Raw genomic sequence first — 20,388 nt, forward strand, 5'->3', positions numbered from 1 at the left:
TAGAATCTCTGCTGCTCAAGCAAATATGAAACTTTCTAGGTGTCCTGCACAGAGAACTTTCTCACTGTCTACTATAGTAAAACCTGTTTTAGTCTGTCCCTCTGCTGTTGTAAAACTCAAATCATCAACAAACCAAATCTTTCCCTCAACAAGTGGCACATTTGTTAAGTCATCCCCTCGGCTTACACTCCTTCTCCACGTGCTCTCCACACTCATGAGAAGTGCTCTCTTCTTTCGTTGGCAAAAAGGGTTGACAGATTCAGAACTGTGCACCATTTTATGGTTATGTATGGTTGTGAGAGTAATGGTAACATTAAAGACAAGTGTCTTGTAGGTGACAGAAATGTAAGTTTAGTCTGCAGTAGTAGACATCTACCTCGTGTGGAACTAACAATGTCAAAAAGTTGAAATAAACTATTTCCTGAAACATTGTACAGCTTAAGCTGCTGCACATACTGATCTCACGCATGGAGGTAAAGCACAAGCAACTAGAGCTAATCTTTTAGGATAGTAAGTTACTGGCTTCACTTGGAAAAAATGCTGTTAGTTATTTGTGTTAGTTTGACTTTGTGACTTTCTGTGTCGTTTCTGGGATGCTTAGGACTCACATTGCACTGCTGGAAATATTTTATTTTCATGCATATGCTGTTATTTTGCAAATTTGCACTATAATATATTTTTTCGTTTTTCCTGCAGTATATGAAAATTGGTGTATCTCAAAAATAAAACTATGAAGACACTTAAACTAAATTTCCTTTGGTGGGAAACTAGTTTGTGCAACTTTTTTGTATTTACAGTTTTGAGGAATACGCCTCTTAAATTTCTCTAACTAGAAATATATGTTAAAAAAACAAAAACGATTTTAAATTTTTTTGTAGTTTATTGCACTTTTTTGCAATTTATTTAATTACTATGCACTTAATGCAGACATATTCAAATTTGGGCTATAATAGTGGTATTGATGTATAGCAACTTGAAATGCTCCAAAAAATGGCTCCACAGCATGTAAAAATATACTATAAGCTCTGGCGGACTTGGTTCTATGGTAGGTCTTAAAGGGTTAAGTTGTGTCCTGCTATAAATCTCATGATCAAATCACATGATTAACCATCTGCTGTAAAATGAAATGTAAATGTTAGCGCTGCGCAGGCGTATACACTCTTTCTCACAGTAATCTCTGTGAGAAACACAAGGTAGTGAATAGCACACCCATGGTAAATTCACAGACACAAAAAATTTTAAACTAAAAAGGTTAAATTTGCAAAGTTCACATAGTCATGTGACCCAAGTTTCCTCCTGTGGTCCCCTTCTGCTCCTGCAACACAGACACACAGAGATACATCCACACCTTTTTCAGGTGGGGGTTATCTTCAAACAATGGAGTTAAGTCAGTCAGTCTTGTCAGCTTCCCCATTTATTTTAAAATTCTCAGTCATTCACTCAGTTATTCTTTCTTTTGCTGATTGTGGAAATTATCGTCGCATTTTGTTTCCACGCTCAGCAAAACAACAACACTTCAAAGACAAAAAGAAGAATTGTAGACTGGATTTCCTCGTTGAATCCTTTTGGACAGGAACTCATTTTCTACAGGGAGTGCAGAATTATTAGGCAAATGAGTATTTTGACCACATCATCCTCTTCATGCATGTTGTCTTACTCCAAGCTGTATAGGCTCGAAAGCCTACTACCAATTAAGCATATTAGGTGATGTGCATCTCTGGAATGAGAAGGGGTGTGGTCTAATGACATCAACACCCTATATCAGGTGTGCATAATTATTAGGCAACTTCCTTTCCTTTGCCAAAATGGGTCAAAAGAAGAACTTGACAGGCTCAGAAAAGTCAAAAATAGTGAGATATCTTGCAGAAGGATGCAGCAGTCTCAAAATTGCAAAGCTTCTGAAGCGTGATCATCGAACAATCAAGCGTTTTATTCAAAATAGTCAACAGGGTCGCAAGAAGCGTGTGGAAAAACCAAGGCGCAAAATAACTGCCCATGAACTGAGAAAAGTCAAGCGTGCAGCTGCCAAGATGCCACTTGCCACCAGTTTGGCCATATTTCAGAGCTGCAACATCACTGGAGTGCCCAAAAGCACAAAGTGTGCAATACTCAGAGACATGGCCAAGGTAAGAAAGGCTGAAAGACGACCACCACTGAACAAGACACACAAGCTGAAACGTCAAGACTGGGCCAAGAAATATCTCAAGACTGATTTTTCTAAGGTTTTATGGACTGATGAAATGAGAGTGAGTCTTGATGGGCCAGATGGATGGGCCCGTGGCTGGATTGGTAAAGGGCAGAGAGCTCCAGTCCGACTCAGACGCCAGCAAGGTGGAGGTGGAGTACTGGTTTGGGCTGGTATCATCAAAGATGAGCTTGTGGGGCCTTTTCGGGTTGAGGATGGAGTCAAGCTCAACTCCCAGTCCTACTGCCAGTTTCTGGAAGACACCTTCTTCAAGCAGTGGTACAGGAAGAAGTCTGCATCCTTCAAGAAAAACATGATTTTCATGCAGGACAATGCTCCATCACACGCGTCCAAGTACTCCACAGCGTGGCTGGCAAGAAAGGGTATAAAAGAAGAAAAACTAATGACATGGCCACCTTGTTCACCTGATCTGAACCCCATTGAGAACCTGTGGTCCATCATCAAATGTGAGATTTACAAGGAGGGAAAACAGTACACCTCTCTGAACAGTGTCTGGGAGGCTGTGGTTGCTGCTGCACGCAATGTTGATGGTGAACAGATCCAAACACTGACAGAATCCATGGATGGCAGGCTTTTGAGTGTCCTTGCAAAGAAAGGTGGCTATATTGGTCGCTGATTTGTTTTTGTTTTGTTTTTGAATGCCAGAAATGTATATTTGTGAATGTGGATATGTTATATTGGTAAAAATAAATAATTGAAATGGGTATATATTTGTTTTTTGTTAAGTTGCCTAATAATTATGCACAGTAATAGTCACATGCACACACAGATATCCCCCTAAAATAGCTAAAACTAAAAACAAACTAAAAACTACTTCCAAAAACATTCAGCTTTGATATTAATGAGTTTTTTGGGTTCATTGAGAACATGGTTGTTGTTCAATAATAAAATTATTCCTCAAAAATACAACTTGCCTAATAATTCTGCACTCCCTGTAAATGTCCCAATACGTAGCTTTCTCCTGAGCCCATTTTAATTTTGGAGAAGCTCACTTTGCAACAGTTTTCTCGACGACGAGTCGTATAGCGCTTCTGTTCTAATCGTACAGATCTGCTCAAACAGAGATCATCAAATGAAACTTTCAGTGCGCCATGAAAGTAACAAAATAAAAGGAAAGAAAGAAAATAAAGGAAAGCAAAGGAAAGAAAGGTCTTGTTTAAGTCATGACCAGTTTTGGGACTAACGCGTTATTAAGTAACGCGTTACAGTAACTACGTTGTTATTGTGGTAACGAGCACGGTAACTAGTTATTATGCCAAAACCGGGAACGCGTTACTCGTTACTGGGATTTAAATAGGCTCGTTATTCATTACTTCGTGTGGTGGCTATCGGAGAGCTTCCACAGATTCAGTAACATTAGCAGGTGGAAGCCAGCAGGTGGATGAAGGAAAAGGGAGGCAAGAGGAGAGACCCGAAGCGGCCGCTGGTCCGAGAGTGTCAGGTGAACTGAACTTCAGGTAAGAAGTTATGACCTGCAGTCTATCTGGGTCAGATATGAACCAAGTTTAGTTGGAGTTTATTTTCGTTATGCTGACTTTTTCAAACTGCGTGCTAGCTAGCATGACGGAGTTTCTATACAGCTGGGTGGGTGCTATGATGTTACTGATGTTGAACTTTATTTTGTTCATAAGGTTAATTATCAGAGTTGCCAACCGTCCCGTAAAAAACTGAATCGTCTCGTATTCAGAGAAAATATTACGCGTTTCGTATTGAGGTGAAAAGGAACAGTTTGTCCCGGACTTCAGCTACAATGAAAAAGACACAAAGCTGGAGTTATTCTGTGTTTACGCTGCACAGCTGCCTCTTCTTCTCTCATTCTCTCCCCCTCCCTCTCCTGTTTCTACTTCAATCATGAAACTGATCAGTGATCAGCTGACTGGCTTTTCTCTCTTGTTTATTTATCTCCCACTTTGCACCAGAAAGAGGAAACCAGCGGATGTCGCGGTAAACAACAGCAGCACGTTTAAGCACGATCAGCTGTTGTTAGAATTTATTTATTATTAATTTCTAGTATCAGCTGATGTTTGCTGGAGCCACAGCTGTAAACCTGCTGGTCATGATATCGGTTTGGTTATGTGGTGAGAGGGAAACATGAAGATGAAACCAGGAGATGTCCTTACTGAATCATCAGAGCTGTGATGGAGAAACAGGTTTACCTTTTAGTTAACATGAATGATTTGAAGGGAAGTTATGAACTGTTTCTGAGAGACAAATAACACCAGGATCCTTTTCTAAGTAGCTGAGAGCTGGTAACTGTGCAGGGGCGGGTCTAGCAAAGTGTTGCCAGGGGTCCATGTAGGGCATTAAAAGGGAAAGGGGGGCACAAGGAAATACTTTCTTATTCTCATTTAAAATGTCTCACTTTTAAAAAAAATAATTATCTGAGTCTTACAACAAACAATTGATAGATTGATTCATATGTACCATCAGAACAGTGTACATCACTGTCACAACAGTGTTTATTTTCATTCAAAGACTTTATGATTTTTCCTATAATGGTGGGCCGGTCTCTACTCAAAATGCCCGGGACAATTTTTTTGTCCCAGTCCAGCCCTGTAAGCAGCTCATCTGCAGTCTGGTGTTACCTACATCTTCCTATTCAGAAGGCAGAATTTCCGAGTTCTGAGTACAATCGAAAGCACCACGACTGCAGTTTTTGTGTTGGATGTAAAAAGCAGGCTAGGATAGAATCAGGTGTGGGATTTCTCTCGTGGAAATGTGCACATTATTTTTTCCTTTCTATTGGTAGGTGGCACAGTGCACTTGTGGCAAGTAAGCAAGCTAGAAGACTGTCAATCTTGCTGGGTATCCAGTTACGGAAACAACACATTAAGAAGAGAATTCTGAGTAAAACCAAAGTTACTTTCCCTAGTAACTAGTTACTCTGAAAGTAACGAGTAACTTGAAGTAACTGAGTTACTTTTGATATAAGTAACTAGTAATGTAACTAAGTTACTAATTTAAAGTAACTTACCCAACACTGGTCATGACACGTGTTCTTCATGCCAGGGGGATAAATCGTACCAACCCAATTGGCAGGCTCAACTTAGTAACAAAAGACAAATCAACAGCCAGTTTAATCTCAAACATTCATCCAATCACACACAACATACAGCATAACCCTGTTGTCTTAGCACATAATAAGTTTATTCTCATGTAACTAAATGTGTGCCTCATTAAAACTTCTTCACACACCAGAAACTCACAATCAGCTCACTCAGCTCACTCATTTAAGACCTCTCATCAGCATTCTGTTTTCTCCTCTATGATGCAACCATCTGTCCTCCTATAATATTCAGTCCACTAGTCTATGTATCACTTTCATCTTACTAGTGACTTGGACAAGATGGCAAACAGAATCTCATGCTTAAGATGCTGTCTGGTCTTCATGAATATCATTGTACATTCTATACAGGCGCTGTGGAGAGCATCCTCACACAGAACATGACATCGTGGTTTGGGAACAGCTGTGTGAAGGACCAAAAAGCTCTCCAGAGAGTGATCCGTACAGCAGAACGCTGCTGCAGGATTGCTCTCCCCCCGCTTCAGGACACCTACACCAGGAGATGCCGGACTAGAGCAGCGCAGATACTGAAGGACCCGTCCTATCCAGGCAACAAACTGTTCCAACTTCTGCAATCTGGTAGAAGGTTCCGCATCTTCCGGGCAAGGACAGAGAGACTCAAGAGGAGCTTCTATCCCCAAGCCATCCGTGCCCTAAACACACACACCCGCCCTCTCACATCATCTATAATTGACTGAGACAGGACTCTCTTCCAGACACTCTAAACCAAGGCACAATGTACATTTCAATTCCTTTAATTTTAAATATTTTTATATTGTCTATCCTGTAAAATAGTCAGATGTCTATTCATATTAATGTACAAAATTCACCTGCTTGCTGCTACTACTGCACATTCACCCAGTGTATATACTATATGTCTGTATATATATATATATATAATGTTCTTCCTCTACACCCCCCCCCCCCCAATTTTTGCACATGTCGAGGAGCGTGTCAGGCTACATTTCACTGTGTGTTATACTTGTATAACTATGCATGTGACAAATAAAGAACCTTGAACTTGAACTTGAACTTGTATGTATATATGCATGTAGGGTTAGTATAGTTAATGCATTTTCTGTATGTTTTTGTGTTCCTCTGTCATCACATTTGCATTATTCTCATCACTGCTTAAACAACACACATCTCGCTCTCTGTTTTTCTCCAAAACAGAAAATAGCATTACAGCTGTTTCAGGCTGAGAAACACCAAACACTCTTCATGTTATCATTCATCCACACAACTATTTTATTTCTTTTTGTCCACTGGGCAGGTGACCTTCAGAATCACATCTTCCCCAGCTGGATACCTTTTCACACACACCGTGACATCAGACACGCTAGCACTCACTTCTGCTTAGAGCACAATTTCACTTCATTCGTCAACGATCCACACACCACGTGCTGCCCAATAAAAGCTTTGTAGTGTATTTCATCCTCTTTCAAGGCAGACTTACACAGTTTATTCTCCATTACAAGACAACAATCAGCCACACTCACGCAGACCACGTCTGGCCCGCACACACACAACATAGGCCAATTGTCTCTACGCCCCACACAGCGGAGAAGCCTGCGTCTCTCATGCGGCTAGCGCGCTCCCGTACCTGCGTTCAATGCAGGGTCACGCAGCCGCTCTCTAAGGCCTTCTGTACTCACTGTTCGTGTTGTTTTCGTTCATGGGAAGAGTCTCTGGATCCCGTCAATTGCCATCCATCCCGAGTGGAGTTCAGGCGCAAACTGTCCGGCCGGGTGACAAAGTGAAACACCAGGGCTTTACGTCAATAGTCCCAGACGTTGCGGTGGCGTCCTCTCCCTCTCCTCGGTGGATGCGATGTGTTAGGTTCCGGCTCCGAAGGACCAAATAAATGTTGGGTCTGTGTTTCCACAAGCCCCGCTAATTCTAGAGACTTATTCATCATGAAGAAAACAAGACAGTCGATCGATCAATTAGTCGCGCAAGGGAGGCCTCGTCTGTGTCCACCACGGAAATGACCCCAACGACGGCCTCCTCTCACTGCCTTTTATTGAGAGACAGTTCACACAAAACACATCACAGCAAAGCAACACCCACATGGTTCTAAGACAAGGCATTGCATGTATATGTGTGAACTTCTGTAAAAATGTGTGTGTGTGTGTGTGTGTGTGTGTGTGTGTGTGTGTGTGTGTGTGTGTGTGTGTGTAAGAATGTGTGTGTGTTACCTCCTGCTGACCAAAGGGTCATAAAAGCAGGAGCAACATCACAAGAAGCAGATCTTCCAGATAGGATGTATCTGTAATAAAACATTACAGCCCCCCCACCCAGAACCTTGAGAAACTGGGGGGAAGGACACTGGAATTCCTTTCATCAGATTTGGCAAGCATAAAATGACAACATTTAACAATTCACTCTAACAATAACAACAGCTGCATCAACATCCATCACCGCAACTATAACTACAACCACTGTGTAGGGCTGCGACAAACTATTATTTTGATAGTCGACTGGTCACCGATTATTTTTGCGATTAGTCAGATCATGCATCCATTGGACGTAAAACGTACAGCTTATTGCACCAGCATGCACCTGCTTTTATATGACTATCATTAAATTACAGCTTTAAGTGTTTAAGGTATGTGCTAACTAAAAATAAAGAGAAGATGATAGTTTATTAAATTCTAATGAAATTTGCAGATTGTTTCGGTGGAGTTTAATAAACCTAGCTGTCTGCTCCTTGCTATCTAAATTATAACAGGACACCGGAGTATATTCTCTAGGATTTCACACTTCTGATAATCAGTTGTCTGCTTGATGTTTATTCAGCTGTGTAAAAACTATAACTTTAATCACAGCCAAACCGATTTACTCAGGAACAAATAAAACACCGAAAAAAAGGCAAACAATTACATTTTTAAGTTATCCGAGTGACTTATATATCATGTTTAACCTGAGTAGCAAAAGAGCGGGGATCTGAAAACGATGAAGTCGCGAGTCCGCTGTTCTTGCCGCAGAGGTGTGGACTCGAGCCACATGACTTGGACTCGAGTCAGACTCGAGTCATTAATTTTATGACTTTAGACTTGACTTGAAAAAATGTTCAAAGACTTGTGACTTGACTTGGACTTTTACACCAATGACCTGGGACTTGAATTGGACTTGAACCTGTTTACTTGAAAAGACTTGATATTTCACGCCAAATATAAAATTTAACATGCATATTATATAGAGATTGAAAATGTGACGTCATTCAGGCGTAAACCGCAAAGGATTCTGGGAACTCGTGGCAAGAGGTACTAGCGCACGCAGGCTTTCAATTGAAATCAGTGTCAGGTTCGACGGTGCCCCGACCGGCGACCTGTGTGTGTGTGTGTGTGTGTGTGTGTGTGTGTGTGTGTGTGTGTGTGTGTTTGTTCTCCCGCTCTGTTTTTGTCTCCGTTGTAGTTGTTACGCGGTTGTGTAGCAACGGGAGATGTCCGACCCGGAAGTTCCGCCACTCTGAGTGGTCCCACCTGCAACTGATTCCTCGCCAGCTGCTGCCAATCATCCACCATTGTGACAGAACTATTTAATGGTGTGGCTGAGTGACAGACAGCGCTGGAGTATTCCACCAAGCCGGGTAGTGACTCGAATTCAGCGAGTGTTAGACAAACGTTTGATAGCGGAGGGAGGCTAACCGCATCTGTTTGCCTTTTTTCCAGGCTACGAGTGAGACGGAGATACGAGAGGAGAGACGTCACTGTTTACGAAAGTCGTATGGACACACGAGGGGAGCACGGAAGGGACTTAGCACTATGGATTACTTTGGATTTGCTTCACTGTAAATAAAGACACTGTTCAATCTTAACGAGCGATCCGCGTCTGGGTTCTCTTACTCATCACTCCCGTAACAGAATACTCCAGCCACTTACATGGACCCAGCGGATGCCGCTCCGGTTCTGCGAGAACTCTCGATTCAAGGTGAAATGTTGGAACGCCATGAAAAAATGATGAAACATGTTGTTGAAGAACAAACTGTGTTACGGCAGCTGGTTGCTGAATTAAAAGGGATTTTGCTAACTCCCCCTGGGGCTGCAGCTGATGCTCCGTCGCCCGGGCCGTCTCTCAGCACAGCCGCGGCTTCTCCTCTGCCTCCTTCCCCTCCCACACTGCAGCGCGAGCACCCGCTGCCGGCCCCTGAGAAGTTTAGTGGGGATCTGGATAAGAGCCGCGGGTTCTTAACACAATGTTCGTTCATTTTTAGAGAACAGCCTCGGTCTTATTTCTCAGATGGAGCCAAGGTGGGGTTAATGGTGGAATCAATGACTGGACGCGCTTTACAATGGGCCCAGGCCGTGGTAAGCATGCAACCTGCTATCTCTTATGAAGATTTTTTGTGCAAATTTCGTTGTGTTTTTGACAAAGGCTCCAGCGCCGACAGCGCAGCACATCGCATGTTTTCCCTGAAACAAGGATGGAGGAGTGTAGCGGACTTCTCGATTGACTTCTGGATTTTGGCCGAGGAGACCGGCTGGCAAGAAAATGCACTACGAGGGGCTTTCATAAACGGCCTGAACGAAAATCTAAAACGTGAGTTGGCCTCAAGAGAACTGCCTAAGTCGCTCAGTGCTTTGGTGAATGTGTGCATTCAGTTGGATGAGCATAGGCGTGAGTTTGGACGGCGACCAGCGGGCGGCAGCAAAACCTCGGCAGGGCCCTCTCTCGAGTGGAGACGGGAGTGGGAGGAACAGCCGTTGGAGGAGGAGCAGCCCATGCAGATCGGTCGAGCCAGCTTTAGGTCTGTGGCCCGACGGAGAAGACCTCAGGGGGGTGAGTGTTTCACTTGCGGAAAGAGAGGACACTTTTCTGATAAATGCCCAGAGTCGGGAAAAGACGCTGTTCGTCAGTAGCCGTGGGCATACTGACGGGCGTTACCGCAAACATCTTGCCCCACCTCAGCTGTCCTGCCAAATTGATTTTCCAGTCCTGTATTCACCCATGTAGTGCTTTAATCGATTCGGGGGCCGAACAAAGTTTTATTGACGAAGCCCTGGCCCAGACGTTGGGCATACCTGTTGAACCCTTACCTGAGGTCCTCCAGGTGGCGGCGCTGAATGGTGCCCCCTTGGCCAGTATAACACATCGCACTACTGATTTGACTCTTTCTCTTTCCGGAAACCATGTTGAACAAATCAGCCTGTTTCTGTTCAAGGCTCCTCACACTCCGCTAGTTTTGGGCTACCCCTGGCTCGAACGCCATAACCCGCAGATCGATTGGGAGAACAGCAGGATAACTGGGTGGAGTCCTAAGTGTCATGAACAGTGTTTACGTTCTGCTACAGTTAGCCAGACGTCCACTAGCCCATCTTCACCTGACGCTCCTCCCGATTTGACTGCAGTTCCAGCTGAATATCACGACCTAGCCCAGGTGTTCAGTAAAGAAAAGGCCCAGTCTCTTCCCCCCCATCGTCCGTACGATTGTGGGATAGACTTGCTACCCGGCGCTCCCTTGCCCACAAGCCGTCTATACAGTATTTCGAAATCAGAGCGAGAGGTAATGGAGGGCTACATCACCGACTCGCTGGCGGCCGGGATAATCCGGCAGTCCACCTCTCCTCTCGCGGCAGGTTTCTTCTTCGTTGAGAAGAAAGACAAAACGCTCCGCCCCTGCATTGACTTTCGAGGTCTTAACAAGATAACCATTAAGAACAAATACCCGCTTCCTTTACTCACCTCTGCTTTTGAACTCCTTCAGGGGGCTGCCATCTTTTCTAAACTGGACCTCCGCAGTGCTTATCATCTGGTGAGAATCCGGCAGGGGGATGAGTGGAAGACGGCGTTCAACACGCATCGTGGGCACTTTGAATATTTGGTGATGCCTTTCGGGCTCACGAATGCTCCGGCGGTCTTCCAAGCCATGATAAATGATGTTTTACGGGACTTCATTAATCATTGTGTTTTCGTTTATCTAGACGACATCCTTGTGTTTTCTCGGAACCCGGCTGACCATGTCAAGCACGTGAGAATGGTGTTGCAGCGCCTGTTGGAGAACCGGCTGTTTGTAAAGGCAGAGAAGTGTGAGTTTCACGTGCAGACAGTCTCCTTTTTGGGGTTCATCATCGAGGAGGGACGGCTGCGGGCAGATCCGGCCAAAGTGAGGGCAGTGGTGGAATGGCCTGAACCCAAGAACCGTAAGCAGCTGCAGAAGTTTCTGGGATTTGCCAACTTCTATCGACGGTTTATCCGCAATTTCAGTCAGGTCGCCCTGCCTCTCACCAACCTAACCTCTCCTAAGCAGCCATTCCAGTGGTCTCCCGGCGCTGAACGGGCTTTTGTGAGACTCAAGCACCTCTTTTCCTCAGCTCCAGTGTTGGTACAGGCAGACATCAGTCAACCTTTTTTTGTGGAGGTGGATGCTTCAGACGCAGGTGTGGGGGCAATACTATCCCAACGAGTGAATGCAAAATTACACCCATGTGCCTTTTTCTCACGTCGCTTATGGAGACCGGGAGCTCCTCGCCATTAAGTTGGCGCTTGAAGAGTGGCGACATTGGCTCGAAGGCAGCGAGCATCCGGTGGTTATCTGGACAGACCACAAGAACTTGACCTACCTCCAAGCGGCCAAAAGACTGAATGCCCGGCAGGCCAGGTGGGCTCTGTTTTTCACTCGGTTTAACTTGACCATCTCTTACAGACCTGGCTCCCGCAATCTTAAAGCAGATGCTTTATCGCGCCAATTTTCCCCGGATCTCGACCCAGACGAGAAGGAGAGACCCATTCTGCCATCCTCGTGCTTCGTGGGGGCTCTGACCTGGGACATAGAGCGGGTTATTAAGGCTGCCCAGCGGTCAGAACCTGATCCGGGCACTGGGCCCGATGGGAGGATGTTTGTTCCCACGGCGGTCCGAAGTAAGGTCCTTCACTGGGTCCATACGGCCAAGTTTGCCTGCCACCCGGGTAAAAACCGCACTATCGCCTTTCTGCAACGTTTGTTTTGGTGGCCGACTCTAGGGAAGGACGCTCGGGAGTATGTGGCCGCTTGCCCCGTTTGTGCCCGAAACAAGGTCTCCTGTTCACCCCCTGCTGGCCTCCTTCGTCCATTGCCTGTGCCCAGCCGCCCGTGGTCTCATATTGCACTGGACTTTGTTACCGGTCTTCCCCCCTCCTCGGGTCACACAGTCATCTTGACCGTGATCGATCGCTTCTCAAAGGCTGTTCATTTCGTTGCTCTGCCGAAACTCCCTTCGGCCCTGGATACTGCCAAGATTCTCACGCAGCAGGTGTTCCGTCTCTATGGGGTTCCCAAAGATATCGTGTCCGATCGGGGTCCCCAATTCATGTCGCGAGTGTGGAAGGAGTTTTGTAAGGAACTGGGGGCCCAGGCCAGCTTGTCGTCCGGCTTCCACCCTCAAACCAACGGGCAAGCGGAACGGGCTAATCAAGAGCTCGAAGCGATGCTGCGTTGTGTGGTCTCTTCGAACCAGTCATCATGGAGCGATCAACTGGCGTGGGTCGAATATGCCCATAATGCTAGCACGTCGGCAGCTACTGGGGTTTCCCCATTTGAGGCCTCCCTGGGGTATCAGCCCCCGCTTCTCTCTGTGTCGGAGGGGGAATTGTCGGTTCCTTCAGTCCAGCACCACCTGCGGCGCTGCCGGCGGGCATGGCACGCCACCCGGACCGCCCTCTTGAGGACCGCTGAGCAGAACAAGAGACTTGCGGATCGCCGCCGTGCTCCGGCCCCTGCATACCAGGTCGGGCAACAGGTACGTTTCTCTCTTCCCCGTTCCATGAGAATTCACAATGTCTTTCATGTGTCCCAGGTGAGGCCTGTCCGGACCAGCCCTTTGTGCCCGCCCTCCGGGCCCCCGCCACCCGCCCGGATTATCGACGGCTCGCCGCCGTATTCCGTATCGCGGATATTGGATGCCCGGCGCCGCGGTAGGGGCTTTCAGTTTTTGGTGGACTGGGAGGGGTACGGTCCGGAAGAGCGTTCTTGGGTGCCGCGGTCCGCGGTTCTCGATGCTGCCATGGTGAGAGACTTCCGCCGCAGGCACCCTGATAAGTTTGCTGGGTCGCCATTCAGGGGTACCCATTAGAGGGGGGGTACTGTCAGGTTCGACGGTGCCCCGACCGGCGACCTGTGTGTGTGTGTGTGTGTGTTTGTTCTCCCGCTCTGTTTTTGTCTCCGTTGTAGTTGTTACGCGGTTGCGTAGCAACGGGAGATGTCCGACCCGGAAGTTCCGCCACTCTGAGTGGTCCCACCTGCAACTGATTCCTCGCCAGCTGCTGCCAATCATCCACCATTGTGACAGAACTATTTAATGGTGTGGCTGAGTGACAGACAGCGCTGGAGTATTCCACCAAGCCGGGTAGTGACTCGAATTCAGCGAGTGTTAGACAAACGTTTGATAGCGGAGGGAGGCTAACCGCATCTGTTTGCCTTTTTTCCAGGCTACGAGTGAGACGGAGATACGAGAGGAGAGACGTCACTGTTTACGAAAGTCGTATGGACACACGAGGGGAGCACGGAAGGGACTTAGCACTATGGATTACTTTGGATTTGCTTCACTGTAAATAAAGACACTGTTCAATCTTAACGAGCGATCCGCGTCTGGGTTCTCTTACTCATCACTCCCGTAACAATCAGTCACACAGCGATAAAAAGAAACACAAAAATGTCAAGAAGCAGTTGTATTATTAACTGCAATAGCCGGTCGCATGACAGCCACGGGAAGCCGACGGGTAAAGAGATCGGTTGTTATCGGATTACGTCGTTGAAGAGAAATTGTTCAAGCCATGTTTCCGAAGTAACAAAGACGCGACGGATGGCCTGGATTGCAGCCATTCAAAGAGCAAATATAACGTCCCAGAACCCTCCAGCTCACAGGTTAGTCTGCTCCAAGCATTTCCACGAAGGTCAGTCTGCTGTTGTAGTTAATGCGTCATTTTTCTTAACATAATTGGTGATATAGGTTACAAGCAAGTCTGGCGCTGAACAGAAATTGTCGCGCTATGCTCCTTTGTTTATTGTGCATAAATAGTGAATTGTCCTGACTCAATATTGCGTTTCGCCTCTGTTATTATGGTACATTGACAAAAACATGTACTTTTATTCACAGGATAAAACAGGTTTTTTGTATCACTAATTGCCCAGTACGATTACAGCATACAATATTATTGTCACTGCTACATTTCTGTGATGCGTACCAGAAATTATTTCCACTACTAATTAATTACCCTTGAGCTCAAAGGTCCTATTAATAAACGGTTAACGAATGTGTATTTATGAAGACAATTTGTGAGACTGGTAAACTTATGATAGGTACGATGGTCTTTCGTTCTACACGGTGCATTTCAAGGTCCTGTACCCATCCATCGGTAAACTGTACCTGGGCTTGTTGCAGTGACCTGAAGTTACTAAACTTCATGAGTGTATGCACTCACTCCAAGAACCGTATGATTATAAATATGCATATAAATATGCTACGATGAGATAGCTGACTTCATCTAACTAGCAAATGTTGTCCAGGCTACGTTGGTGATGCAGTTTTTTTTAATATGTATGATATTTTTGTCATGCGATTTTAAAGCCGGTCCTACAACCGCATCCAAGAATAACATGCAGATTATCTCAGAACTGTCGGTGAAAATTATTCTTGGAGCTAGGTTTAATTGAGCTGCATTTTAAAGAGGTGCAATTTCACAATTCGTGTATATTTTCTAAGTTCACTATTTTGTCATGTGTTGAGAAAAACACAGATTTAAAAATTACATGGTCTAATATTTACATTTAGCATATAACTGCAACATTCTTTTTTCGTTTTTTTTTTTTTTTAAAGACTCGAAAGGACTTGAAATTCAAAATTTCAGACTTGTGACTTTACTCGGACTTTTACACCAGTGACTTGAGACTCGACTCTGACTTGCCTGACATTACTTGAGACTTGACTTGAGACTTGAGGATAAAGACTTGAGACTTACTTGAGACTTGCAAAACAATGACTTGGTCCCACCTCTGTCTTGCCGGCTCGAGTGACCACTGCACCCCCCGGCTTGCTATCGGTGGGTAACAGACGTCTCCGAAAACGTCGGCGCACTTTTGCAAATATGCGATGTCTTGATAAACCAAGCCGATATTTGAGATTTACACAGCTACATCTCGCCTGAAAATATGTTTTAAGTTTATTTTGTGACCCAGAAAGAGTAATAAGACTAATTTTAAAACTTAGCAGCGGCCGCCATTGTTGGCAGCTGAAATTTTGCTGGGCCGCGCTATGAATTCTGGGATATGGTGGGCCACGAAGGACACACCCGACCCATCCTTCAAATTCGGGGAAATGAAGGATGCATTTGTTGGCCGCATTTGAAAGAGTCGACGATTTGGGACAGCCTTCGTCGCCTGACTGTGCAGCCTTCGTCGCCTGACTGTGACGTAATTGGCCTTCAAATGCGGCCTCCGGAGGATGCAACCGACGTTTTGGGACACAGCGACAGACTCACAGGCAGGCACTACAACAGAGGGAACAGAGACGTGGGACCAGGGCAGACACTGACTGGACACGGGGATATAGCAGACAGGGGAGACAGCAACTAAGGATTACACAGAGACATAAACCACAAGACAGAACTCTAACAAAGAAACCAAAGACTAGAAATGATAAATAATATAATAAACTCAAAAAAACTCAGTGTATAAAGTGTGTAATGAGGGGTTTTACAGCCTTAAAACATCTATAATATTTTTAAAAAATAAAGCTGGCTACTTTGCAGATTTAATCTGTCGCAGGCTGTTTCCAAAACGTAACTCCTGCGATAAATGATGGACCATTGTGCAAGAAGTCCATTTACCATTTACCAAAAATCTAAGTTGTGTCAATTATGACTCATGAAACAGGACATGAAGTCATTCTTATTTAATGAAAAGTTAACAACGTAAAAGAAAATTTCTGAGCTTGTTTTGATGCATGAATACTTGTTGTTTAATTGAAGAAGAAAGGCGTGGTAAGATGCTTTGACATCATGATTTGACGAAAGAAGACTTGACTGTATGAATGATCATGCTGTAAAAATGTAAACACACCCAAACCTGATGTCACCTGTTCAGTATATAAAGTGCAGTGCTGCTCCTCAGCTTTAGTATCACAGTCCAGGGAAACTAATCTGCAGAACTGACCTGTTCATCACAATGAAGCTGCTGTTTTCTCTGTTTCTTCTCTGGGCACTCTCCACCACAGGTAACTACACTCATTTCACCTGCAGGTAGAAGGGAGTCTAATTTAAAGCTTTAAATCTTTTTTTATCTTACATTGTAATTTTTTTCCAAAGTTAGTGAGTAGTATTGACTCAACTGTAACCTGCTGTAACCCAATATGAACTTTCAAAACATCTCCTATTTGCTATATATTTAAATTGTGATGATCATTTCTGTATTCCTCTCCTGATTGCAGCTGGAGCCCTCCAGTGCCAAACCTGCACAAATTCAGCATGTTCAAGCACAGCACTACTTACATGCTCCTCATCGGAACCAATGTGTGTTACAGCTACCATTCTAGGTAATGTTTTCTCATATAATATTTAATATTTTCACTAAATTACATCCACTGTGAAGCTATTTGTGTTCCATCAACATTAACAAACTGGACTTTGCCTTTGTAGCTACTTCATCTGGAACTCCGGTCACACAAATCTACAAGGCATGTGCATCTTCCTTCCTGTGTCCAGCCGTAACCTCTCAGACATTTTCAGTCGACCTGGGTTTTCAAAGTGCTCTGGCTTCTGCTCAATGCTGCAACACAGATAACTGCAACTCAGTAACTCTGCCAAGTAAGTTAAATACTACATTGCTCATTGATGACAAAAGAATAATATAAAGAAATAAAAACAATAATCTGATGTTGTAAGAGTCTCTGTTCTGAAATGAAATGGCCTTCTTTTCTGTTTCAGATCCTGCTTCTCAGTCAAATAATGGTGGAGTATGCAACTTTTGTGACCCTTCCACTGGTCAGTGCTCCTCCACATTACAGTGTCAGGGAGTGGAGAACCAATGCTTCCAATCAACGAGTAAGTCTTTATGTTGTATCAGTTGTGTCATCGGTTTTCAATCAAAGATGATTTCAAATTCTTTTGTGATACTTCTGACATATAAATGAGCGGAAAATTTTAAAAAGCTGTTAAGTTGTTTTTTGCATGAAATATATTAAGCTTCCTGGAAAGTAGCCAATTTAAAACATATCCTGAAATTCTTCTTTTTCATCTGCAGTCAAAAGCAGCACCGGCACGTATCCAGGTTACGGCTGCGCATCTGCAAACCTGTGTGCAGCTGCTTCAATGCTGGGTTCTCTACCTTTCATGCAGAGCGTTGGTACAGTATCAGGTGTTGCCTGTTCTGCAGCACCAACTACAACTGCTGCCCCAACTACAACTACAACGACCACCCCAGCTACAACTACAACCACCACCCCAACTACAACTACAACCACCACCCCAACAACAACCACCACCCCAACTACAAGCACAACCACCGCCGCAACTACAACCACCGCTGTAACAACAACCACCGTCCCAGCTACAACTACATCCACCGCCGCAACCACAACCACTACCCCAACTACAACCACTGCCGCAACTACAACCACCACCCCAACAACAACCATCACCAATGACCCAACTACAACAACCGCCGCAACTACAACCACCGCTGCAACCACAACCACCATCTCAGCTACAACTACAACCACAACCACCATCCCAACTACAACCACCGCCGCAACTACAACCACCGCAACTACTACCACCGCAACTACAACCACCGCAACTACACCCACCACCACACCAACAGCTACAACCACCGCCCCAACTACAAAAGCCGCCGCAACTACAACCACCGCTGTAACAACAACCACCGTCCCAGCCACAACTACATCCACCGCCGCAACCACAACCAATGTCCCAACTACAACCACTGCCGCAACTACAAGCACCACCCCAACAACAACCACCACCAATAACCCAACTACAACAACCGCCGCAACTACAACCACCGCCGAAATAACAACCACTGCTGCAACCAAAACCACCGTCCCAGCTACAGCTACAACAATTGCCACAACTACAACCACCGTCCCAACTACAACCACCGCGGAAACTGCCACAACTGCCGCAACTACAACAACCACCCCAACTACAACCACCACCCCAACTACTACCACCGCCGCAACCACCACCACCGCTGCAACCACCATCCCAGCTACAACTACAACCACTACCGCAACTACAATAACCACCCCAACGACAACTACAACCACCGCGCCAACTACAACAACTGCCGCAACTACAACCACCGCTGCAACCACAACCACGATCCCAGCTACAACTACAACCACCGCCGCAACCACAACCACCGCCCCAACTACAACAACCGCCACAACTACAACCACCGCTGTAACAACAACCACCGTCCCAGCTACAACTACATCCTCCGCCGCAACCACAACCACTGTCCCAACTACAACCACATCCACAACTACAACCACCACCCCAGCTACAACCACCGCCCCAATTACAACAGCCGCCGCAACTACAACCACAACCACTGCCGCAACTACAACCACCACCCCAACAACAACCACCGTCGCAACTACAACCACCGCCGCGAAAACAACCACCGTCCCAGCTACAACTACAACCACCACCGCAACTACAACAACCACCCCAACAACAACTACAACCACCGTGCCAACTACAACCACCGCTGCAACTACAACCACAACCACCACCCCAACTACAACGACCGCCGCAACCACAACTACAACCACTGTGCCAACTACAACCACCGCTGCAACTACAACCACAACCACCGCTGCAACTACAACCACCACCCCAACTACAACCAGCGTCCCAACTACAACCACCGCCGCAACAACAACCACAACCACCACCCCAACTACAACCACCGCCGCAAGTACAACCACAACCACAACCACCGCTGCAACTACAACCACCACCCCAACTACAACTAGTGCTACGACAACCACCACCCCAGCGACAACCATCAACCCAACAACAACCACCACAACTACAATCACCGCTCCAACGACAACCACTACAACTACAACCACCGCTCCAACGACAACCATTACAACTACAACCACAGTCCCAACTACAACCAGTACAACTACAACCACCGCCCCAACTACAGCTACATCCAGTATCCCAACTACAACAACCAGCTCAACAACAAGCATCCCAACTACAACCTCCGCCTCAACAACAACTACCATTGCAACTACAACCACTACACCAACTACAACCACCACCCCAACTACAACCACGGCTACAACTACAACCACCACCCCGACTACTATCACTACAACTCCATCCACTACCCCAACTATAACCACCGCCCCAACTACAGCTACATCCAGTACCCCAACTACAACATCCGCCTCAAAAACAACCACCACAACTACAACCGTCACCCCAACTACAACCACGGCCACAACTACAACCACTACACCAACTACAACTACAACCACGGCTACAACTACAACCACTACACCAACTACAACCACGGCTACAACTACAACCACTACACCAACTACAACCACCACTCCAACTACACCCACTGCCTCAACTACCACAACCACTACCCCAACTACAACCACTGAAATTACAACCACTACCCCAACTACAACTTCAACTGCAGGATCAAGTACAACTACTGCCTCCACAACCAAAAGTGATGCTTGTTCCATCAGACTGGGAATGATCCATCTGCTGCTTGGACTCCTTCTCTTTACCTTTCATTGAAGTCTGAATAACACAAAAACAAACAAAAAAACATATGATGTCACAAACCTTTTCGAGATTTGAGTTGTTTAGAAATCACTGTTAAACTGAAGTCCATGAAAAAAGGTAATAGAGTATTGTTGAAGCAGACTTGGAATAAGTATGCAAGACTTCTTTGTTTGTTGGCATAGTCAATTGTGTCAGTTCAATACTTAATATTATTTATAATATTTATTTTAAATATGTGTTATATGCATATTGTTTTCCATGTATGTATATGTCTGGATTTTAGTTTATACCAAGTGGGTGAAACAAAGGAGTCCTTGTAATAATAGCAAAGCATGCTTTGTAAATAAAAGAAAGAAGCACAATTATA

The 20,388-nt window shown here is 45.4% G+C and overlaps 1 protein-coding gene and 2 long non-coding RNA genes across 3 annotated transcripts; all 3 read left to right on the top strand.

Annotated features, from left to right (window-relative positions):
* The first annotated feature begins 8,608 nt into the window (after positions 1–8,608).
* Positions 8,609–9,095, top strand: LOC145421361 (uncharacterized). Its single transcript, XR_013902694.1, has 2 exons — positions 8,609–8,862; positions 8,945–9,095. It is a non-coding gene; the product is annotated as an uncharacterized LOC145421361 (long non-coding RNA).
* Positions 9,096–13,370: 4,275 nt separating this feature from the next.
* LOC145421360 (uncharacterized) lies at positions 13,371–13,827 on the top strand. Its single transcript, XR_013902693.1, has 2 exons — positions 13,371–13,594; positions 13,677–13,827. It is a non-coding gene; the product is annotated as an uncharacterized LOC145421360 (long non-coding RNA).
* Positions 13,828–16,351: 2,524 nt separating this feature from the next.
* Positions 16,352–20,388, top strand: LOC145421356 (uncharacterized). Its single transcript, XM_080291590.1, has 5 exons — positions 16,352–16,459; positions 16,673–16,777; positions 16,881–17,048; positions 17,169–17,285; positions 17,485–20,388. Exons 1-5 carry the CDS (start codon positions 16,411–16,413, stop codon positions 20,031–20,033), a joined length of 2,988 nt encoding a protein of 995 aa, XP_080147716.1. The 5' UTR covers positions 16,352–16,410; the 3' UTR covers positions 20,034–20,388.

This window comes from Astatotilapia calliptera, chromosome 17 (genome assembly GCF_964374335.1).
Source record: "Astatotilapia calliptera chromosome 17, fAstCal68.1, whole genome shotgun sequence".
NCBI lineage: Eukaryota > Metazoa > Chordata > Actinopteri > Cichliformes > Cichlidae > Astatotilapia > Astatotilapia calliptera.

Coding starts and splice junctions, on each gene's coding strand:
- LOC145421356 (XM_080291590.1), top strand. CDS start 16,411: ATGAAGCTGCTGTTTTCTCTGTTTCTTCTCTGGGCACTCTCCACCACA. Junction 16,460..16,672: donor CTGGGCACTCTCCACCACAG/GTAACTACACTC, acceptor TCCTGATTGCAG/CTGGAGCCCTCCAGTGCCAA. Junction 17,286..17,484: donor CCAATGCTTCCAATCAACGA/GTAAGTCTTTAT, acceptor TTTCATCTGCAG/TCAAAAGCAGCACCGGCACG.